The 24,043-nt window shown below is 35.5% G+C and overlaps 4 protein-coding genes across 5 annotated transcripts; 1 reads left to right on the top strand and 3 right to left on the bottom strand.

Moving 5' to 3' along the window:
• Positions 1-1,007: 1,007 nt before the first annotated feature.
• Positions 1,008-4,849, bottom strand: LOC115625107 (importin-9). Its single transcript, XM_030520012.1, has 6 exons — positions 4,610-4,849; positions 3,884-4,537; positions 3,403-3,821; positions 2,782-3,333; positions 1,720-2,502; positions 1,008-1,654 (listed from the first exon to the last, which is right to left on the bottom strand). Exons 1-6 carry the CDS (start codon positions 4,746-4,748, stop codon positions 1,136-1,138), a joined length of 3,066 nt encoding a protein of 1,021 aa, XP_030375872.1. The 5' UTR covers positions 4,749-4,849; the 3' UTR covers positions 1,008-1,135.
• A 107-nt stretch (positions 4,850-4,956) lies between these two features.
• On the top strand, positions 4,957-6,300 carry LOC115625277 (prefoldin subunit 3). Its single transcript, XM_030520280.1, has 3 exons — positions 4,957-5,119; positions 5,496-5,890; positions 5,957-6,300. The coding sequence occupies exons 1-3, from the start codon at positions 5,033-5,035 to the stop codon at positions 6,060-6,062; spliced, it is 588 nt and encodes a 195-aa protein (XP_030376140.1). The 5' UTR covers positions 4,957-5,032; the 3' UTR covers positions 6,063-6,300.
• Positions 6,301-6,313: 13 nt separating this feature from the next.
• LOC115625278 lies at positions 6,314-7,260 on the bottom strand. Its single transcript, XM_030520282.1, has 2 exons — positions 6,859-7,260; positions 6,314-6,786 (listed from the first exon to the last, which is right to left on the bottom strand). The coding sequence occupies exons 1-2, from the start codon at positions 6,948-6,950 to the stop codon at positions 6,474-6,476; spliced, it is 405 nt and encodes a 134-aa protein (XP_030376142.1). The 5' UTR covers positions 6,951-7,260; the 3' UTR covers positions 6,314-6,473.
• Positions 7,261-7,390: 130 nt separating this feature from the next.
• On the bottom strand, positions 7,391-8,356 carry LOC115625440 (39S ribosomal protein L40, mitochondrial). 2 transcript variants are annotated; one of them, XM_030520487.1, is made up of 3 exons: positions 8,261-8,356; positions 7,966-8,196; positions 7,391-7,806 (listed from the first exon to the last, which is right to left on the bottom strand). In XM_030520487.1, exons 1-3 carry the CDS (start codon positions 8,290-8,292, stop codon positions 7,494-7,496), a joined length of 576 nt encoding a protein of 191 aa, XP_030376347.1. In that variant the 5' UTR covers positions 8,293-8,356; the 3' UTR covers positions 7,391-7,493. The 2 variants fall into 2 exon arrangements, with proteins under 2 accessions (XP_030376347.1, XP_030376348.1); XM_030520488.1 differs by lacking the exon at positions 8,261-8,356 and having other exon boundaries at positions 7,966-8,222.
• Between the last annotated feature and the right edge of the window lie 15,687 nt (positions 8,357-24,043).

Below are 24,043 nucleotides of genomic sequence, written 5' to 3'. Positions count from 1 at the left end.
GAATTTAAATACAATAAAAACAAAAATAATTCTATTTATTTTACTGTGATAATTTATGTTTAAAAACTTAAACAAAAACTCAAGTGCAGCAAAATTCTCCATACTTCCCTCGATGATGAATTGAATAGAAGAAAAAAATGAATATAAATGCAAATGAAAGAAAAGAAAACTGCACAAAACTAAATACAATACCCGTATACAAATTTCCGTTTTCAGTTGTAGTTACAACCAAAGATTTTTATTATACATACCTATAACAAACAATAATGTTTATGTAGAATAAAGCGATCCATTCAATTGGCTCCGGGTTGTTGCGCCAAATTTTAGTTACATTTTGAAGCACTTAATAAAATGGATTATTCAAACTCACACTACAAACAATTGCAATTAAGTGCTTAAGTAGTTTTAGGTGAAAATAAGTTTAAACGCTTGTATTAAATTTAAATCATAGTATAATATTTAACTAAATACTTAGCTGTAAAACAACAACAAAAAATGAAAGTTTTCATGATTCCTATGGTTTAGCAAGTAACATTTTTAAGATGAATTAATCCGAGAAGGTCGTGTATATTTAATGTTTTCTTGAACTTCTAGTCGCCCGCATAAAATATTTAATTATACATAAATTAAATAATTATTTAAAACAAGAACTCTAATTATTCAATTGTAAATTTGCAATAACTTTTCAGCCGTGAGTAAAGGCAATAATTATATAGCTACTACATACTGGTTCATACAAAACATGTTTGGTAAACAAAATTATGAAACGCAAGCGAAAATAATTAATTATAAATTTATTAGAAATTATTGTAGTAAGATGTAATAATACTTTAACTCACGAGAAAGTTGTGTATATTTAACAACGTATGTAACAATCCATTTCAAAATCAACATTTTGCATGTAAAGCGCATATCCAAACAATCAGAAAGAAATAAATCTAAAAAATCATAATAAAAAGCTGGTCGCGTTATTACTTATTATATCAGCATATAAAGCAGAGAAGAGATTACTTTTTTCGTTACAAAAAATATATATTTAACAGTTTGATTTTTTATAATTAAATACATTTAACACAGCAATTATCGAAACGTAAACAATTTTCTTTTTGTGATATAATATGACGCCAAATGCACTTTATTTCTGCTGCAATTTGGTTAATATTAGTTGCTCAGATGCATTAAGATGCTCGTAGAGGATGGGAAAGTGTTCGCTTTGTCTAAAGTTGATCAAAAATTTCTGTAAATTCTCGGCCATATCTCCCTGGTAATTTGATTCTTTAAGCAGCTCCTGCAATTGGTGGTCATCTTCATCATTATCCTCGTCGGCATCGAATATCAAATCGGAAATGTAACGCGGTTTTGAAACGCCACCAGTCCCAGATTCCTCCTCTTCAGTCACATCGTCTTCGGAGTCTGTGAGCGCTGCTTCGCATTTTCCCTCCTGGAAATGCTGATATTCGGAGATGAGCACTTTGAAAATCTTAACAAGTGCCGGTATGGTCACCCATTTCTGGGAGGCGGCAGCAGTTGAACGAGTCCGACGTCCTTCCCCAATCGGCTCATCGATAAGCTCCTTATATGTTATAGAAGTTAGGCGACTGTCCTGAGTGGTCATCCCGTATTCGAAGAGTTTGCAAAGCGCCAAAGTAGTGACCTAAAATATAATAGAAATTGTCTTCATTCAATTTGTCGTTCATCATATTGTAATGCGAAAATTACCTTGCGTTCGTAAGCACCAAAGAAACAAGTTTGTCTGGACAGCCAATTGTTGAGGACAAATTGAGTGGCTGGCTCTCCTGTGGGTCCCGGTACTGTCGACAAAAAGTTAAGCACCGCGTCCATTTGCGTGAGGAACAGGTGCGCAAATATCACAACCAAACTCATGATGACCTTGAGGCACTCGACCAGCTGCATTTTACTGATGACCGCCTTAAGCAGCATATCGATGTTCGGGCCCAACATATTGCCCATTTTTGTAATGATAGTTATAACCAAACGTCCGATTTGGCCGGCCGTCATTTCACTGTTCATTGGATTGAGCAACACGGTGGTCAACTGCATTACATGGTTGATGCCCTCGCCATCTTTGTAGTTGCAAATCTGTTCTGGCGATACGTTAATGAAGCTCCGCAAACATTCGCCGCCTGAAACCATAACAGCGTGATCATCGGTGTGAAGCACACAGTTGATCATGGCGGGGAAAGCAGAGTCGATCAGGACGCTAGAGAGTGGGGGCTCCGTATACTTGACTATGGTTGTGAGCACATCCAGTGCAATATCCTGTTTCTCCGTGGTTTGGCCACCTTGCAGCGCCAATATACTGACAATTGTTGGTATAAATTTCTCCTGCAGTGGTCCCAAGCATTGTTTACGCTGACAAAGTGCTTTGATTAGATCCTGCACGTTTTCGAGCACATAAGGATCCTCTGCATACTTCAGGAACACAGCAATTGCCAGCGGGGTCACCTTGCTATGTGCTGCATATGCAAAATCCTCATCGAACTAAACAAAAAAAAAAAAAAACCAATACAAGGTAGTTAATGAGAATAAATGTTTAGGAGAACTAATGTTTAGCCTAACACCATACAACTTTTGAATATTTCACGGCTTAGGTCGAAATTTGCTGGAAAACATTTTCTACTTTTTACTTATATTGAAGAGAGCCCAAATGTGCTTTTGGGAAGCTCAGAATTAACGTAAGTGTATACAATACTTTTAAAAAGCAACATCAGCAATGTTATAAAATAAATTAAGTGCGATATGTATGCGGACGGTACTCACCTTTACCATTACTGTAAGCGCCTCCATAAGCAGCGCCAGGACAGTGGCCTTGCAGCCGGGCACCAAGGCCATGATGCCATCCAAAAATCCACCCAGCTTTGATACCAGCAATGTACGCTTCTCACCCTCAACAGTTTCGTTGGCTTGCAAAAACTCGTGCAAAGCTCTCACAGCACTAATGCGCAAAATATGTGATTTATCTGGCGACAAACTGCACAATGTCGCATCTAGTATTTCCGACAACATTTGTGGATTGTAAAGATCCGACTTTGAATACGTGCTGAGTGTCCACAGGGCGCGTCCCACCAAATGCGGGGACTCCTGATGCACTAATAAATTGCGTACAATGGTCAGATAGTTAAGCAAATCGAATTTCGAATTGCCATCAAGTATAATATCGCGAAAGCCGTGCACGGCATCCATGCATGCTTCCTGGATTTTCCACCAATGCACGTTGCCTGCCGCCTTCTCAGCTTCAGCGACGCTAAAGTGACGGCCCAGAGCCTCTTGGAGAGGTTGAATTGCCTTCACGCCGAACTCATCATTGATGGCCTGCGAAAATAATCAATTTCGAATTAATCTGTGTGTTTCAAAAGGTTGCTTTGCTCTTTTTTAACATACCAATAAAACATCGCGTCCACACATGCGAACCGTCAGCTCTGCTCCACCATCGTCTTCATCATCCACATATTTATCAGGGTCGTCCTGCCAGTCCTCCAATTGCTCTTCACACAGTTGAATATATACAATCATGATATAAATCAAATCAGTGAGAACATTCTTAATGTTCCCGCGCAGTTTGCCGCATGTGACAATGCAGTTTATAAATTCCAATATTTGGATAATCATCGTTTGAAAATTGGTTTGCTCATCATCGTCCTCATTCTCACCACTGGGAAATGGACTTGGTTCGGTCTGATTTACGGTTACCTTGACATACGTATCGGCGATTTGTGTGAGCAGCTGCCAGATAATCGGCAAGATGCGATTCATAAAGGGGTTCACATATTTGGGCATCTCGCTGACCAAATACGTGAAAACTACACAGTGTAAAAGAAAAGCCTATGAAATAAATAAGCAGCAAGCAGATAATCATACATACCCTTTATGATTTCAGCCCGCAAAAGGAAATTTGAGCCGACACCGCTGTTCATGCTCAGATAATGCATCAGTTTGTCCATGAAATTTGTCAATATTGAGTTCATCATTGTGCCCTGCTCCTGCTTGTCGGTAATCAGCGCCGATATAGACGAGAACAGGGGCTTCAGAATTCGTATGGCCGAAACACGCGTCTTTATCGAATAGTTCTGCTCCGAGTCAAATATGCGATAGACCTCAGGAATGACCACCGGCCCCATGTCCTTGATTTGTTCGACATCGTAGGGTAGATCTTGTAACACTTGCATGGCGCCGTGTATAGAATCTTCATTGCCGCCCAGACATTTCACAATAATATCAAACAGCTCGGCCCATCCCTGCGGATAATCGGTGGCAGCAATTGTCGAAATCGTATGGGCCACAGACGAGCGAATCTTCGAGTTCGGATCATACAGCCCATTGGGTAATATGTTGCGTATGGTACGCTTGGCTTGTTCACTCGCTATGCCCCCAATTGCTTTATCGTTCTTAAAACCAGACTCGCTTATCTCAACCCAGTGGTTCTCCACATAGCGCGTCAACATGATGATTGCAATCAATCGCAGCGGCAGCTCGTGCGACTGATTCATGATGATCTCGGACAAGTAGACGCCATAGCCTAGACCAGAAACAAAAGTACAAAGGAACATTAGCAACCACACCCAGCGATATTCCCGCCAATTTGCATTACCTTCTGTGTATTGCAGCTGTTTGATGCGCTTCTCAGCGTGTTGTAGGACATTGGTGTTCGAGCTCAGCAGATTCTGTAGCTCTTCGGTGATGGCCAGTTTTACCGAATCGCCACAGTCGTTCTGGAATTGCAGCGACATGGTATTGTTCTAATTTCCGCGTCCTTTAAACCAAAAATTATCAGATCAATCAAAATCCGCAACCGTCGCAATTTGTTTTCGCAATCTGAGTGCGGCATGCGGCGTGTAAATGTAACTAGTACCAGTTCACAAATCATTTTTGTTCAGTGCTCTTTGTTAGGTTACGAATTGTTCAACACTAGTTTAGCTAAAGTGAGACAACCCAGCCCTGCGACTGACAGCAAAAAGAGGAGCTGCTGCCAATATTTTCTGTTAATAATAGTTTTAAATTGTATCGAAGAGAAATGACTGGCATCATGGACTCTGTGGAAATGCCGAAATTACCGGAAAATCAGAAAACCTTTGCCGGCATACCAGAAGCAATATTTCTAGTGAGTAATCAAAGAGCATGTGTCGCCGCCTTTGCACAGTGGTTCGGACTCGTAAATATAGCAGGCCATTATTATTAGATATACATACATACATATGTATATTCGGCACGTGCATGTGTATTTGTTTGCTGTAAGCACATGAATCACAACAACAGCAAAAATGACTGCTACTGCAATAGCTTTTAAAGGATAACGAAATAAAACCACTAGATGCCGTTAATATATTTAGCCTGCGAAATATATTTTTAAATTTTTGCCCAAAAACATTGTTTTTTGAAATATACCATACAAATATATGACGATCGACTGGGGCTGCATATACTCAATGGACATTTTTAAAACAAACTTATTTATTTAAATTCATTTCCCTTTCTAGGAGGAAATAGATTCCTTCATGGCAAAGCCAGAAAATGAGAATTGCGAGGAGGTGTTGCAGCGTCTGGACGAGCAGCATGGCAAATACCGATTCATGGCCTACAACCTGGAGGCGCGACGACGAAAGTTGAAGTCGCAGATACCCGATTTGGAGCGTTCGCTGGAAATGGTGAATGTGTTACGCAAGGAGGACGAGGAGCGCGAGACACAGTTCCTGCTTAGCGATCAGGTGTTCATCAAAACGCTGGTGCCGCCAACAAAGACCGTTTACCTCTGGCTGGGTGCCAGCGTGATGCTAGAATATACGATGGACGAGGCAGAGACGCTGCTGAAGCAGAATATTACATCGGCTGTGGCGAACCTTAAGACAGTGGAGCATGATCAGGACTTCCTTAGGTAATTATTAGATGGGAACTCAACAATTTGTATTTGTAACTAAATTGATTTTATTCCATTGTATAGAGATCAAATTACCACTACCGAGGTAAATATGGCTCGCGTTTATAACTGGGGCGTTAAAAAGCGGCAGGCCGCTGCCAAAACCAATGCGAGTAGCACTCCATCCTAAACATAATTGTTAGAAGAGCAGTTCGCAATGAAGCCTCAACACTCAGCAAAGCAATTGATGTGGCAAGGAGTTGCACCTATCACCACACTACATATTTATTTTACAACTTTCGCAAAACCCGAATGAATTCAAATTTTTGGCACGTCTTTTTTGAGGATTGCAATAATGTTACCAATCAAACAAGTTGCATTTGCTACGAAGCGAGCATTAACAATAAAATGAATGTTTATATAAGCAAGGCTTGGAATGAATTAATGGTTCATGGTCCGTTGATTTATTCTTGTTCTTTGGATATTATATAATAAATATATAATTTAATGCGACATAAATATTTTCGCATAGATATCATAGTTACAATTGTGCATATATGCTCAAGTTATATTTAAAATATTTGTAAATTTATGGGAGTTTTTACTCTGCCAACATGTTTCGCCATCGAGCTTGGTACCAAATCGGTAAACGCGTTGCGTATCGTTTTTGATAATTTGGACAGAGCTCTAAATGACAAGAATCCTCATAACAATTTTGGCACACTCCACAGACGCAGGTTAAATTCCCCATGCACTTGTCCTCCCTTTGATAAACGTTGCACGATTCGCCCTCACGCTTGGCACAGAAGTAGCGCGGACGACAACCTTCACTTTCGATTGTATGGAAATTGTATGGACACTCCTCTGGAATCTCTTCAGAACCGTACAATGGGCATGGCGGTTGACGAAATCGTCTGTAAGAAAATTTGAAAACAATTAAATAATGTTATTTAAGTAAATGCTTAGTCTTTACGCTGAACACTCACAGGGCTCGGCTTTCCCCTCCCCAAAGGGCAAGCAGCAGCACAAATGTGGAGAGCATTTTCCAGGAGCAAAACAATTTCCCTTGGTGCTGCATTTTGACTTCTGCTGTGGCAAGTTCTTAATTCTGCCTTTTATACTTGATATTTGTAATTTATGCACAGCATTAATTAATAAATCGAAAGTTCCACGCGCATTTCCAACCCCAAATTCATTAGGTGCTCAATGAAGTGTGAGCGCTGACCAAGTATTGTGTAGGTCAATGATAAGTCTGCAAGACGGCAGCGATGTCCGTGGCAATGCGTGGTAAGTTCTCAGGATTTAAATATTGTGCGGGCGTCTTAATTTTGAATGACAGCATTAATAATTGTTGGTCACATCTGCGGTCAAGCGCATTTATTTTTGTACTTCAGCTATTGGCGACTAGAATCTAAATGAGTTAATGGGATTTCCCATAAAAAAGTATGCATTGCCGCTCGGGCCATCGAGCAACCTTAAACTGATAATAATATTGATAATTGCAACATTTTAAAAATGTGTGTATAATTAAAATTGTAATTTCTATATTTTGCTGTAAACAAAGTATATAACAACTAGCACGTGCACACTGTTTTCTTAATTAGTGTTCAGAGTACGTGAACTATTCCCACTTCATCGCCTGACGTATATAGTCGCCATCAGGACTGACATAGTTCTTAATGGGCGGTGTAGCCACGGGTCCTGTAAGAGTGACGGGCAGAAGCTGCAGGTCCATTTCAATGGCTGCCTGATATAGTTCCTCGGACTCGCGACGCAGTTCTTCCAGTGCTTTATTTTGGGACTGTACCAGTCGGTCTATGATTTGAAAGTCGGTCACTTTTTGTTCATGTTTGTAGCGCGCCCATTGCTTCTTGAGCTGTGCCCGCTGTTCCAGCTCCGTAGGATTTATTGGTGTGAGTTTACGCAGGCGTTTTCTATAAATATTTGGAAAGGTGTGGTTGTTAATGTAAATCCGAGCTCAGATGTGCAATAAATTTGGGCAAACGTCACATTTAACGATTGAAATGGTAATTGCTGTTATACATTGGAATTAATTTGCACAAATATTTTGCTTCCTCGTATTTTTTACTCACTGCTTTTCTTGAATTAGCTCCATGGGCACTTCAAGCTCTTCCACTGGCTTCAGCTGTCGCGCATTCTTCTCTAGCCTGCGGATTTGCTTTTCAATCTTCTTTTTTCTGCGATCCTCACGTTGTTTAATAATTTGGGGATCCAGCTTTTTCTTTTTCTTAAGCGGTTCGGCACAAAGTATCGGCGTCGTGTGCAGACAACGGGCGGCACAGAGGCTGTTTTGCAGGCTTAGTCTGCGGAAAGTGAACAATTTTAGCATTCTTTAATGATACAGCAGGGCAATGCGATTCTATTTACCTGGCGAATGCGCTGAGGAGCGACATTTTCATACACAATTAGCAATTTAACAACAGTGTGGGATCCGTTTGCGTAATATGCTTCTTCTTCTCTACACAAGCACAGCTGTTTTTACTTGTTCATTTCACCAGCTCGTGAGTGAGCAATACGTTCAGCGGAACGAGCTGATATAAGCGAACTACTAATGATTTATTTTAGGATGAATTAGTTCTAATGAGCGGCAGTTAATTTAAATAATAGTTGAATATAATAAATAGATTTCGATTTGAAATAGGCTATCAGCGTATTTTGTTTGTTTTCTTAAATTGATGTTTAAATTTAATTTTCGATATATAATAGAATTTGCAGCCACGAATTAATCCTCTATAACTATTTAAAATGTGAACCAAATCTGTTAATCGACGATAGCTTTTTCATACAAAACTTGCCAAGTGACCAACAAAGCTAGTACGGGAATACGAATTGAAAATAAAAATAACCGAAGGAGCAAATATAAAATTGATTTACATCATTATTGATTATAGAGCAATAATTTCTTATATTTGCCAATTATCTATGCCAATTGTTATGAACGTAAACGTAAAATTATGTAAGAGGAGGTTCTGAAAATACATGCAATCATACAGTGCTGTGTACCATTATGGCCTACACTATTTATTAAACCTTTTAAAATATTTTAGCTCATTAAAACTATTTTATCGCCACAAAAATTCCCTTCAGATGCAATGCACATATGCCAACTTATTTTCAAATCCTCGTCGCAGTCCAAATAATACTTTTTGGAATGGCTTCCTTCGGCTTGAATCTTCTCAATTGTATCAAAGCGATGTCCTCGATATAGTTTTTCCCATTTATTAAATAGGCAGAAAGAAGGAAAATAGAGTAGCCGTGGAACCTTATGCGTCTTGTTTTTGGCGAAATGGTCATGAATAACGACTGCAGTGTATATGAAACCAAACGAGATTTGACTGTTACGAGCCACAAAAGATCTCTTAAAATGGTGTTGACTTATACATTATAAACGCATCAGTCGGACACTCACGGTCCGCCCAAGGGCAGTGTCCGCTTAAGGGGATAAAAAAAGAATAAAAAACAAGTAAAAAAAGATGAAGTCGGGTGTCCCGACTTTGAAATACTTTGTACATAGGTTTATAATAATTATAGAAATTTAAAAAATTAAGAGAATTAAAAAAAATTGTTTTGATCGATTTTACTTCTCTCGGTATTCGAACTCACGTAAAGGGTGTATAATTGCACATTACATATAGAGCAATTGCGTTTACGTGAGTGTATGAATGCCTATGTGCGTCTATTCGTGTCTGTGTAAACATGTTTGCAGCAACATCAATAACAGCTGCGGGCGCATGGGTAGCGCTTGGGCAGCAAATATATGTATGGCTATAACTTCCTGCTAAATCGGTCTATCATGATGAAACTTGGCATACGGACACATAATCACTTACTGGGGATATTTGCAAAATGTGAGTTCGAAATTCCAAGAATTACGGGAGTTACGATTTGTGGGGGAGAGGCGGGAGGGAGGGAAATTCCAAAAAACCACTTTTTCTGCGTATTCATATAAGGCATCTTGGACAAAAAATAAAAAGTGTCCGTCGAAGAGGTTTCCATTAAGGGAGTATTAACAGATCCGAGTCATCAGCTTAAAACATTATTGTACGGATGTACATATTAGACCTGAATGAATTTTTGGTCAAATAATCGGTCACATGCGTCGATCGATGAGACGGATGCTGAGCAATTTTTGGTCGTCAGTCAATTTGTGGGGAACAAACCGTGCACACACCTTTCGTAAGCCCAAATGTTCGGTCAAAATGTGATAAATCGATGTTTTGGAGATGTTTAATTCCATTTCCGTCAATTTCCATGATGATTTCGGTTGATTTTTGATGAATTCACACACAGTTTCGATGGAATTTTCGGTGATCACGAATTTTGATTGGCCCACATGCTGATCGTCATTTATGTCCTCACGACCACTTTGAAAACGTTGAAACCCCTCGTGCACTCTGCTACGGGATAGGCAATCATCGCAATAAACTTGTTCTATCAATTGAAACGTTTCGGTAAATGGTTTACCAATTTTAAAACAAAATTTAATGTTGGCTCTTTGTTCGAAGCTCATGTTCGCACCGATAACACAAACATACTGACACTTAAAACGCAATAACTTCACTTCCAATCGATGAAATGTAAATGTAATGTAAATTCTTACTGGACAATCGATAAAGATAGCAGATTCTAACGCACCAGTCGACATATAGATAGCGCTACCAGAGGGCGCTAGATTCAAAAAGTCCTGTTTACTTTGGAACGCACCTTGTAAAATATAGTTAGCCTAAGTTTCCATAGTTTGTTAAAGAATGGGCAAAGTAAATCTATTAACTTTTTTTTTTTTTTGTTTGTTTGTGAAATTACATATCTCCAAAACAATAAACAATTTATGATGCCTAATTAACATGTAAAACGAACCGTTTGTCCGCCTCCGCTTGAACTTGGGATATAGACTTTTAAATACAAAAACTACTTACCTTTCATACATATGTATTCCTGTTTAACGTAATTCAAATAATACTTCAAATTAGAGTCATTTAAAAGGCGTAAGGCATATAGTATGATTTTGTGATTTACGGCCTCCCGTTCTTTAAGCTTGATCTTGCAAGCTTATGTAGATACAGGATAAATAATTTATCATATCCTTTAGCTTTGTTTGTATATATCCTTTGTATATCCTTTAGGATGTTGTGAACTGCAGTCTTGGTTTTTGGCTGTTCACTCCATATTCCACATTCACTCCATAGTAAATATTTGAGGCGATTTTAATTTGTTTGAATAATATTTTAAAATATTTAGTAAAAATGGATTACGGCCTTATATTTTTTATTCTGTCTGGCCTTCATTTCAATTTCCTAAATAGAGAATAAATCTAAAGAAACTAGGAAACTTTTTTGTTGTTTTTAAAAATATTCTATGTAAAATTTAATATACTTTTTTAATAGGCGGATGACCCATGAATATGTATTTTTGTTTGGCTAATAAATTTCTAGATGTGTGGCCGCTAAACTTGTATTGATGAAGGATGAAGGTGGTTAGCTTTCCTCAGTCGGATTGTCAATAGCTGTTTTGTATCCGGCTCTTTTTTTTGAGCTTTGAGATTTTTGAGCTGTCATCAATAGGAACCTTTCTAAGAGATAGTTAAGCTATGCTTTTTTTCAGGCGAACAAGTATTCAAATTTAAAAGTACGATAGATCCAGAAAGGATGCCTCAATCTCACAGTATGGCACATAACACTTTGAAAGACCTGCATGAGATTTGTTCTGCTGCAAAGGATATTTTCGACTAAATTTTGAGAACCATCTGGCAGTGGCTGTCGATGCTGTTACTTCCTCAAAAACCATATTAAGTTCATTTACGTACTCTTTTTGTGCCAGTTTCTGTAATCATTTTAAAAAATATATATTTTGAAGAATCTCCGATTTGATCCGAGAACTCTAGAATTACGCATGCTCGAAATATAATAGGCGACATAGTTTGTATTTGTAATCCAAATGTTGAAGCGTTGACTGTTGACTGTTGACTGTTGACTGTTGAATGTCCTCCATATATCTGGGTCCTGTAATATCATGGCATTGTGTTTTATATATTCATTGCACTTGAAGATCATTAACGCCAAATAATGCTATGAAATGGAAAATTGGAAACAGATAAAGCTTAACATGTATACGTCTTACCTGCGTTCAGATTTGTCAAGTGGTTTTCAAATCGCATAATGAAACAAATATGCCATTTACTATTTTTATACGATTTTAAAACTTTATTTTTCAAGATGAAAATAAACAATATACTTTTTGTGTTTTTGGTTTTAGTAAATTTTACATAATTTTCAGTAAAATAAGTTATTTTTGTTTTTCTTTTGTTTTTGTTTGCGATTAAAAATGTCATATTATAGTTTAGTGTTTTGTTCTCGTTTTCCGTTTCCATTCCTTTACGCAAATTTTATGATTTTGGTTTTTGGGTTTGCATAAATATATAAATTTTATATAATTACGTTTGCTTACATTCCAAAAGTTTTAATTTTCGTTTACTCTTAATGCTGTTCATGCTGCGTTACATGTTGTGCTGTAATTATTATTTTGAGCTAAATGCCTATTTTTCATACAAATCAAATGTACTTTACATATTTATAATTTTGTTTGCGCGAAATTTACAATTTTGGCGAGTGTGTTCTCAAAACTGTTTGGATATTCTTCATTTGAAATATTCTTAACGGCCAGACTAACTTTTCGAAATTTCCAAAATGTACACCAAAAATAGGGGGTCGGGGGGTCAAGAAAATACGAAACCGAATTTAAGCGAAATGTATGAGTGTCTATTTTCAGCGAATACATTGTATGCTTGTTTTCTCAAAAAGAATTAATTATATAAAGTTATTATATCATACTTATTTACGCATACATAATACTCGTAAATGGTGAAGTTGCCGATCCTTCTGGATCCTTCGACTGTCCCGTTTATTTGTTTATGTTTTCGATTTGCATATTTCATTCATATATGTATGTATGTATGTATATTGTGGTAAGTAGTAGTGGGTGTCTGTGTCAGTCTGTGTGTGTATGGCTGTGTATTTTGCTTCCTTTTGGGGGGCTGTCTCATAATTAGGTATGCTCGTCTATTGTTATTACATATACTTATAATTTAAATATGTCGTTTTTGCTGTTCTCACTGCTGCCTTACTTTCACTTAGTGTGGAATGGAATGTTATATGGTACGTAAATACTTAGATATATTCACTTTAGTTTCAGTTTTGCTTTTATTTTCGAACAAAACATCAATATATAGACAACGAAAATGCCTTTAAACTGACCTTTGCCATTATAATGCTCTTCAGATTTGAAATATCAAATGAAAAAAAAGAGAAAGCTTGTGAGTTCTGCCAAGTTGGAATTTCGAAAATATTTTCAACGCCAGGCTTGCATTTGAAGGCTGTTTTATGCCGCTTCGTAATTAATAAACAACTCAGTGTGTGTTTAAATGTAAAATTAATCTAAAACCGTAGTATATGTTTCGCTTGAATTCTTTTTATTTATATGCTTTCATTATTTTTTTCTTTTTCTTTTGAGCGCCTTATTTAATTTAGTTGCCAAAATGTTTTCATAATTTTCATTTATTGATCGAATACAATAAATATAATTTTGATGCCTAAACTTGCGCCGTTATTGCTTCACTTATTTTATATAATTACATTATAAAAGTTATTTCTAAAATTGTTTGTACTATTTCTTGGAAATAATTCCGGTCTATTGCTGTTGAAACAAAAGATTTCGTTTTAGTTCAATTTATGTTTTGCTTTTACGATAACAAAAATATCAATTAATTTTCTTCATGTGCCCAAATGTACTTCCAGTTGTGAAATTTGCGCATTTGCATCAATTAGGCCAAAAATGATGCTACTTCATTGGGTCGAAATAATTCAATTTTGGTTGTCCTTTGGTATGTTCGCCGAAATGTTTATATACATTAAATAGTTCTATGCAAAACCTTGCCATACTCTTTCGTTGATTTTTACACAAACCAAAAAATAGTTACGGTTATCCATAATTGCTTGCAGCTCCAAATATATGTATATATATTCATGATTTGGTTTTTCTTTAGCATACTATGTAGATGTTCGTGGGTGGAACCTCTATGCCTCTATTGCAATGCTTCTGGTTTTAATGTCTATGCAATACTCATAATACATACAATAGAAATAATTATAATTAGAATGTGCAATTCAAATAATCATACTTATATACACAGCGTGCTGTAAGCAATTTGCTTGAATAAATATTCGTATTTATAAATAATCGTTAATACTTGTAGAAAGCATTTGCCACGCTTAGTTATTTATTCTTTTTAGTATGCATTTGTGAATTTTAAATTTTGCTAATTTTTGCTAGTTGTTTTTTCCCTTCGATACATTCTCGAAATGAGTTCTGGAGAAATAAAAATTGAAAACCAGGCAAATAGTATTTAAAACGTGTCTCATAAATTGCGTGTGGGGGGGAAAATAAGCACAAAAGTAGAGAACGTGCTAAAGGAACGTTCAATTGTATCCTTTGTCCGTTTTGAAAGTCTTTTAGTTGTATATGCGTCGCTCGCCTATATACTATGTCTTCATATGCATATAGCTTCTAGACATATCGTACGATTTGCTGTCATATTAATGCAGATGCAAACATTTCGTTTTAATTTTTTAGTTTCTGTTTTTGCTTTTTGTTTTGTTTTGTTCGTGGTAGTTCAATTTTAGCTTAAATGTACTGGCATTATAACTAATTGCCGCCTCTTAGGTTTGCCGCTCTTAGTTCTTTTGCGATCGTTTGTTTAGCTTAACATCCTGTTTAATATTTTATTTCCACCTAAGATCTAAATTAAATGTAGCATAGTGTATGCATCAGAGTTAGTTGTGTTGTGTCTGTGTGTGAGTGTGTCTGTGTGTGTAATAAAAAGTAATGAGCAACTCAGCTTTATGCCTCATAAGTAGTTTTTGTTTATATCCAAACCTTTGTCATTTCTAATCTAAATTATTAATTTTATAATGTTTGTCTAAATCGATTCATATTTGTTTTTAGTTTGTTTTTTGGTTTTCTTTTACGCATATATACTAAAAGTAAATGTATCGCTTACTTAAGTAGTCAATCACAACTTTGTAAAAAGCATCTTCAAATTTGCGCTCGTCTGCTGTGTTGAAAAACAAAAAAATATTCTTTTGCTGTGCCAGAACTGAAGGAGCGGGAACTAGATCCCTACACTAGACAGTGTTACCAGCCCTAACGATTGACAGTTTTGGTGTTTGTTTGCTTGTTGGTCTATTTGGAGCCCGTTTTCTTTTTTGCTTAGTTCTTTAATTTTTTTATACATTTTACTTTTAATTTTTGCTTTATACAATTTTTTTTATAATTTTTCTTTTTAGTTACATAAAAAATCAACAGTTTTTTTTTGGTTTTTCATTTACTTTTTTGTTACTTGAAGGCACTTTAGATCGGACGTTGTGGCCCCATTTCAAGAATTGTTTCTAACATTTTTATTTGTTATCACTTACTTTTTCATGCTTTTGGAATTGTGTGCGTGTATGCGTGGAGACGTTGCCGCAAAAAACAAATTGTGTAACAACAAAAGCTTAATCGAAAGTTGTTCGAAACTTGCCGAAAAGTGCGTTCGAAATGTTACCGAAAGTGTTGATTCGAAACTTGTCTTTGCCTCTTTTGCTCAGTTTTTACTGCTTATTTAGCTTATTTTTTGTGGTAATTTTGTATTGCCTTCAGTGCTATTGATGGGTCAAAACGGTACTGGATGTCGAAAAATGCACGCAGCCCTAGATCTTGGATGGCTGCCCTGCAATTTGGTTTTATTTTAGGCTTGAGAACTGTCAACGTTTTGGCTTGGCACACAAATTATGCGCATTTGATTGTTGTTTTCGCCAACGGCTCAGTGTTCCATGCGTTATTCACACTTGTGACGTCACTGACTTGTGACGACTACACGAATCACCAAACCGCGGCTTTGGCTTATTTATAATGCAAACATAGTTGAATTTTGTATATATATATATATATATATATATATATATTGACTTATTTATTGTGATGCTGTAACGCAAAGAAATCAGGAAAGTTCCGTTCAAAAGTGTACACCAACTTAAACCCGGTAGTCCTGAAAAGAAAACTCCTAATTGAAGCTGCAAGACTGTTGAGCGCAAATTTCAAGCGATTTAACATGCGTCGTGATTGTCTGTGTGAACTTATAGAGGGGAGCGTACACATTATATTAATTTGTATATATTACACATGATGTCTAGTGAATAATTTCATTTTTAGAACTAATTAGTATTAGGGACTGGGCCGTACGTTTTGTTTTCTTATTCTGATTTTTCCTCTTCTCCTTCTGCTTGTAATTATAAATGCCTACAGCTTTACATACATACACTTAATTCCATGTCATCGCTAAGATTTGCCTCACCAAGATCTAACTTAAGTACTGTCCATGTTTTTTGTTTTTCGTTTTTATATATTTTCTCGTTAATTTTATACGTTAAACATTTACAAAGAGTTTGAAACATAAATGACTGTAGCGTGAAGTAATCGACTCACCAGTTAGTTGTGGGTATTAAAATAGATTGAACCGTTTCTATTATTTGTTAAATGTCATTGATGCTGTTTTGTGCTCAAACCGCAAGTTTTCAATTTAAAATTTTGTAAATATTTTGTATTTTATTTTTGGAATTTTGAAATCTGTTGCTGCTGCTATTTAACACCTTTTTGTGATTTTGAATTTTGTTTTTTATGCTTTCATTGCATGGGTTTTTGTTGAATTTGTTTCGATTGTTCGCGCAGTCCACAGAGGTCAGTGCTTGCCAAACTGTGATGCGTACTTCCATTGACTTGTCATGTTGTTGTTTTGTATTGCATTTAAGTATTTCGTTTTGTTGGTTTTCGTTTATTTTAAGGCAGATTGTTGTAAAAAATGAAAATGTTTTTGAACTGAAAACGTTTGCTCGTGCTGGTTTTTGTTGTTGTTGTCAGACTTAAAATATTCCATAACTACCTGGAAATGTTTCGAAAGGTTTACGTTTCACTTGTTATATATATAAATTTACACGATTTTTGTTTTAATTTTATTTAAATTTAGATTTATGTCATTAATGTCATTTTTTTTGGGTTTTTCGTTTTAATTTTTTTTCTTAAAGATAAGGCGCGAAGGTGCTTAAAACAAGCTTGTACTTTTTTTCTTGATATTCTTCCAACACGTTTTCTAAAATGTTTGTCTTTTCACAATTTCTGGTCACCGGTCAAGATGTTAGTGGTTTGTTCGTGTGACCATCACGTGTTTCTTAAACGTTATTATATTTGCTTTACGAAATTTTGTCGTCCAAAATTTAGTAATTTTGCCTAAGACTTTTGGATTTTGAGTTCTTTTTTAAGTCTAAATTGTTTTGTATAGATTTTTGTTTTTGTTGTCCTGAACTTTACACCGAGAGAGAATTATCCAAACATGGCCGAGAGTTTCAATTTTGTTCGTTACTTTCTGTTTGTTTACATTTTACTTTCATTTTCTTGTAATTGTTTTTGTCATAATTATTAAACGCGTTACTCGTTGTAGATGTTGTTTTCCTTGTTGTTGATGTTTAAAAAGTACAATTTCAATTTGGATCAATAACTATTATATACATACATTCACCACGGATCGTTGTAGTACGAATACGATTTAGCTATCGAGCGATGTATGGACTCAAGCCTCGTGTATTTAATAGTTATTGGTTTGTCAGAAGGTTAAATGAAAAGTATTTTTTTATTTTTTAAAAATCGTTATTGAACAAAAGTTGCTGCCTGTAAATTATTATTATTTCTTTTATTATAAATTTGTTCATGAATTTAAGGCGAGTGTTGCCTCAAACGCTTGCCAAGGCCTTCTCTGAGCTCCTGATTTTGTTTTTTTTTCTAAATCCTCAATTTTTTATTTGCCCAAAATTTAAATTTCTTATATGTTTTGGTTACATATGTATATATATGCATGTATAGGAACATTACCGAAATACTTTATATTAATTTTTACACTTATACCTAAATACATTTTTGGTTTTGTCTTACGATTCTTACAAGTCCTTTGCGGGCTCACAAAAAGTCTTGGCAGGCGCTTGGCCACTTGCAGCGCGTCTTTTTCATTGTCCTTGTTGAATGTTTTTTCTTTTTCTTTTTTTTTGTTTACTTTCGTTTAGTTTTTCATGTTGGTGTTAGTTTGCTTTTTACCGAAATGCAAGCCAAAGTCTTTGCCGAGAATTAGGTTTTACTTTTTCCTTTTTGGGTTTTCACGTTTTTAAGCGAAAGTTTGTCTACCCGAAGCCGAAATATTCTTGCTCGAAATTTGTTGCTAAAGAAATGTTGAAGCCAACTTTGATTTCGTTTTTTCTCCATTTTTCACTTGCCCCTAAAAAGCACCGCCAATTGAGCATTTTCGAAATGTTATTCGCATCGAAATTGGTTATTTTAAGTCAATATTATACCCGTTTTTCTTCTTCTTCTTTTAAATATAATGATATTTTTGAGTAAATTTCATGTTGTGTATGTTGAAAACTATAAGTAAGCTTGACTGATGTTGCTGTTGTTGTTGTTGTTTGTAATGTTCGAGGAAAGGTCGAAAAGATTGCGAAACGGGGAAGAAAGCGACGAGTGAGAAAGATTTGAACACCTTTTTCATAATTGTTTCTGCTAGAAAGTAGTAAGATGTGAAAGCCTCTTTACTTCGGTCGAGTCTGCATAATGAAGGTTTATACACGTTTCATTTTCTTGCTGGCGGATATGATCTACCAATGGTTATCCGCCCAAAAATTTTGGAAAAAGTTTATGAATTAGTACTATACTTTAGTTTACCATGTTTATTAGTTTATTAGACCAGATTATAGCCTTTCAAGACCAACAAATGTCTATTCCCAGAATTAATTGACTGTTTAATGATGCCAGTAGACGGTTTTGTGACCATCCGTTATTGCTTTTAGATTCATGTTTTGATTTCAATTAAAACTGTGCCTAAAAGGCAACTGCATCCAATATTGTTTAGTCAGTCAGTTTATTTTTTGCCAGTCCTGGGCAAGTGAAATTAATTTGCAATTGCAAGCTCATCGCTTTTAACGCGTTTGGGCGATATTTTGGACCTTTCCTCATTCTTGCTAAATGATTGGGGGTTTTTGTTAAGCGGAAATCTCTATTGAACAATTCAAAATAGTTTGTTAGATTTTCAGATGTTCTCCTTTTGATGTGGAATACTCGTAGTATCATAGTTATGCTATTTAATTTATTCACTTTTCCATATGTTTGCGATTTAGTTATGCTTTGTTGGCTGGTTTGATGTAGTTGTTGTTGTCCTCTGATTCTTGTTTGTTGTATGTATTTTGTTAAGTAAAAAATAAATGAATTACGACGACTGCTAAACTATGAGATTACATTTATGTAATTTTCTTTCTTTTACATTATTTTGTTTTCTGCTTTGTAATATATTTATGCAATTTTTCGTACATACTTATGCTGACATTGATGTGGTGTTGTGTGTGTGTGTGTGTGTGTATGTGTGTGTGTGCAGAAATTAAACCTAAAGGCGGCGTCAGAATTTTCTGCTCTGCTCCATATTTTTTTTTTAATATTTTTGTTTTTAGGTTTTTTGTTGTAGTATAAGTAAAAAAGCATACAAATTCTCATGTTTCGTTATTGGAACAAACTGCATACATGTTTCTCTGTTGTTGTTGTTGTTGCTTTTGTTATTGCTGCTGTTGTTGTTGCTGTTAATGTTGTAGTTTGGTTTTATTTGTTATTGTGGTTGTAGTTGTAGTTGTTTATATTGGTTTGGTTTGTTTTGTTTTGCTTGGTTTTGGTTCCTGCTTAACTTTATTGCATAATTGCTGCGTATTTGATGATCATTTTATATATATCTTTTGTATTTTCTTTGTAATATTTAAAATAGCAACTACCATAATTGTTTTTTGGTTTCTTTTACTCTTTATATAAGTAATAAGTTATATATATTTATAAGGTTGTAGCATGTGAGTGTGTGTGTGTGTGTGCGTGTGTATCTGTCTGAGTGTGTATTCATGTGATAGTGTGGAGGGTTGCGGGGGGCTTGCTGTAGGACTTCCATGCAATTTTGGATTCCGAGCCTACACTTTACAAAAAAAGGCGCGCAAATGTCTTCAAATGTTGTTCGCTCCTCATTCGGATGTCAATTGTTGCATACGATTGTTGTTTGTATTATTTAGTTCGTATAATTTACCTTTTTTTTTATCAGTGTACATTTAGAACATTTGTTAGCTATGCTGAAATACGACTTACGACGTCTAGAGCTATTTTATATATATATGTGTGTATACAGAGTACTTATATTACAAATATTACCGGCACTATTGTTCATGAACGAAAAATGTTTTCTTTCAAATTTCTTTAAGAGTACTTTAAACGCTTCTTGAAATTATTGAAAACCCGAAAATAATGTAATTAATAAAACGCTGCCAAACTTGTTTGTTGCTAGAACCTAAGATGCATAAGAAGTTAAGTCAATCAGAACGGAAATTTGAAAAACACATTAATTATATTTAAGTATGTATTCAATAATTTTCGGTTTTCATTTTGTTTTTTGGTTTTCCTTGTTTGTTTGCTTAAAACTGTTTTATTTTTCGATGCTGCTTCTCCATATTAACTGCTTTTTTCCACGACTTTCCATCTCATCCCACTCTCCATCCTACTCCAACTATGAGTATTTCAACTAAATAGAATCTTTGTATGAACCTTGAACTAAAGCTCACCGTCACAAACTGCACACGATCTGTGCAACTTGTGGCAGTGGTTGTTGTTTGTTGTTGTTGTTGTTGTTGTATGTAACGAACTGAGGAATTAAAACAGAAAACTGGCTTGAAAATGTGGCAACGCTCGCAATGCTGAACGCTGCCATTTTGGTTTGTCTATTTCACTATTTTAAACTTAAACGGTAAATTGTTTCTGTGAAAGGCAACTGTTGCGCGAAAAACTGTTGCATGCCACATGCCGCATGACGCATGACTTGTGACAAGGCCGCAGCTCTCGCTCGGTTTGTTTGTTCTCTTTGTCTGCTAATATTTAGTTGTATATGCTATTGTAAAAAATATTACTTTAAATATTTTTTATGTTTTATGTTGCTTACGTGTTAATATTGACTTACAATTTGCTTACAAGGTTGCTGTTGTTGCTGTTGCTGTTTCTGTTGCAGTTGTTGCTGTTTGTGATTGCTGTTGTTCTCAATAGCTTCTTCTTGATACGTACTTTTGATTCGTTTCGCTATTAAATACTAAACTTGGTTTTATGTTCTTCTCTCTTGCTATGTAATTGTTGTTGTTGTTGTTCATCTTCTTCTTTCGGTTTGTTTGTAAACTTATATTATTATAAAATATCTGATCACATTTGTTTGCAGTCTCTGTATAAATATTGTTGTTTCTTATGTTTTCATTGTTTTATTTTTTTGTTTGTTTTTTATGTTATTTTTTTTTTATTTGTGTTTTTTGCATTTTTACATATTTTACACACGCACCGGTTAGGGGGCGCGGCAATGAACGTTTCTTTTGCGCTTAAAAAGGCAAAAGAGACGTTTGCTTCGTTTGTTCGTTAAATGAGAAAGAAAACTGATAAATCACGGCTATATTATCATCATTTATGGAAATTGCGTTTTTCGTTTGCTCCTACAGTTTTTACAAAAAATTTTGTAGAATTTCTAACGTCTGGCGCAATTTTGTACAAGTAGCGTCCTCTCTGGGCTGGCTCCCCGGCTAGGCTGGTTGCAACAAATTTTTTTATATCTTTATAATGCGTTGGGCCAATCTATATATCGTTTTTTTTTTTTTTTTTTTGGTTCCAATTTGTTTTGTACTGTTCTGTTTTACGGCTTGGTGTGCGTCTTTAATTCGCGAGGAATTACAAAAACGCACGTGGAAAATAAGAATAATATTACTGGGCTATTGTTTGTGGCCTCTCTCACTGCTTCTGAGAAGGGGGCGCACAATTTGTTTTACAGATTCTCGTATTTATCAATTTGGCACTTTGTTTATTGCTGTTGCTATTGTTGTATTTGTTGGCTTTCAGTTAATTGTTAGCTTATTGCTTTGCTAGCTTTGTTGTGTGGTGTGGATGAGTGAACCAAAAAAGTTTGCAGTTTTTTGTTGCATACCCGCCGGCGCCAAAGTATTTGTAGCTCTTTTTGGAGTTGCCACTTGGTCAAAATTGCGTCAGTTAAACGCACGCAAAATTTGATTTGTGTTTTATTTGTGGTTCATATCAATTCGATTGAGTTTTCGTAAGAGAATTGTGAAATAAAATGTTTTTATCACTTATTTTGTTGGTTGTTTGTTTGCTTGCTTGCTTGTGGCATTTAGCTAAGGCTGCTGAGTCTCGGTGTTTGTTTCTAATATTTTGTTGTTGCTAACGTGCGACTTGGCGATATCCAGGGCTGCACAAGCACATGGTTGGCACAGAGGCGAACGTTGGTGTAGTTGTTGTTGTGTTGGCTTATCATTTTGAACGTTTCTCGTTCCACTTAGTAGGCAGGCATTGTCTTTGGAGTCTTCGTCTTCGTCTTCGATTTCGGGTTTCCTTTACTTGCAGTTCATCTGCAATTGGTTGCTATTGTAATTTTTGTTGTTGTGCGCGACATGTGCTCGGCGCAGTCTGGCAACGCCGACAGCCGCCCGTTAGCTCTCTTATGGCAGTCTTCATACTCTTTAACTCGGCTTAAAATCAAAAGATAAATGTTGCTGTTAATAACTGGGAACTCAAAAAGTTGGTTAACGTGAACAAAAAGTTTTGGCTTCTTATTGTGCTAATTGGCTATTGTTTGGTTTTGATTCATCAGTATAGTATAAAAATATAAGTCGTTTTATAAAAAATTTATTTGGTTGTATGTATTTGTTTATTTACTTATTTATTTGTTTGTTTGTTTGTTGCATTGTACTATAAATTATCCCGGTTACGTGCGTGGCACGTTTCTTGACTATTGCAAATGAAAGTTGTGGCATAAAATTGATTTGATTCGCTCTCCGTCAATTCAACTACATATTTCAACACTTATATCTTTGTAATATTTATATATGCTTGTGGATTATTTGGTATAAGTATGTTATGAAAATTTGAACTTAGGATGGCTTAATAGACAACAAAAAGGGCGTCATCTCTCACATCTGGTCTCGTAAATATTTCATTTATGGCTTTGTTATTTGATTGTTTTATTTCTATTTAATCTGTTTTGTTTTTGTTTTTCTTTCTTTGATATGTGTGTAGACAACCCAAAAAAAGTTGCTGCTGGAAGTGCTGTGTGTGTTTGTTGTCATTTGTTAAAACATTTGGTTTATTTTTTTATATTATATTGTCGCATTTAATTGGGTTCTTCTTCTTCTTCTTTTAAATGTTCTTGTTGTTGCTGTTGTATACTATATACGTTTTAATAAAAATATGCGGTTTCATCAAAAAAAGAAACTGAAAAATATCACATACGAGTTGCGTATGTTTCCCTGGCTATTGTTGGCTGTTTAAAACTAAATTGTAAAATTCTTTGTTCGTTTATTGGCAATTGCTTGTTGTTGTTGTTGTTGTCGTTATTGTTTACTATTTTTAATGTGTTATGCAACTCTTATATATTTTTATACTCTCGCTTTGTGCTGCACATGTAATCATCAGTATCAACGGCATTCAAAGACACAGATGCGCATTTTCTCATCCTCAAGACCTCACTCTCTGATTTGAGAATACAACTTATACTAGAGCACGACTTAGATACAGATACAACAAATTGTACACAAGGATGTAGACAGATGTCAGATACATTTCGAACTGTAGAATATATGAATTGCTTTTGTATCTGAGAGACACCTTTAGATACTCGGATAGAGATACATAAGTAAGATGTTTTGAGATGACATCGCATCTGAAGAAAAACTTCAACTCGTGCATCCGCATCTGTAATCTGTACCTTAGTATTTGCATTTCTCAATACCAAAAGAGAGTCGTGCAGTTTAAGTCTGGTAATACTGCTCTAGAGAAATTACACTTCTGTGAACATAAATGCCATTGCATATGTATATACGTTATATATCAATTGAAATTTTGAATTTGCATTGGTGCTGTTGTATATATAGATTTTGAAAGCCAAAAGTTTTTTTCATTTTTCGTTGACAAACAGAAAATTGATTGTAAACGTTACAACTAAGGATGCTGAAAATTGTT

Source organism: Scaptodrosophila lebanonensis, unplaced genomic scaffold, assembly GCF_003285725.1.
Source record: "Scaptodrosophila lebanonensis strain 11010-0011.00,11010-0021.00 unplaced genomic scaffold, SlebRS2 tig00000072-arrow-pilon, whole genome shotgun sequence".
NCBI classification, from domain to species: domain Eukaryota; kingdom Metazoa; phylum Arthropoda; class Insecta; order Diptera; family Drosophilidae; genus Scaptodrosophila; species Scaptodrosophila lebanonensis.
The sequence above is the reverse complement of the archived record's forward strand: the minus strand, read 5'-3'. Positions and strand labels throughout refer to the sequence as shown.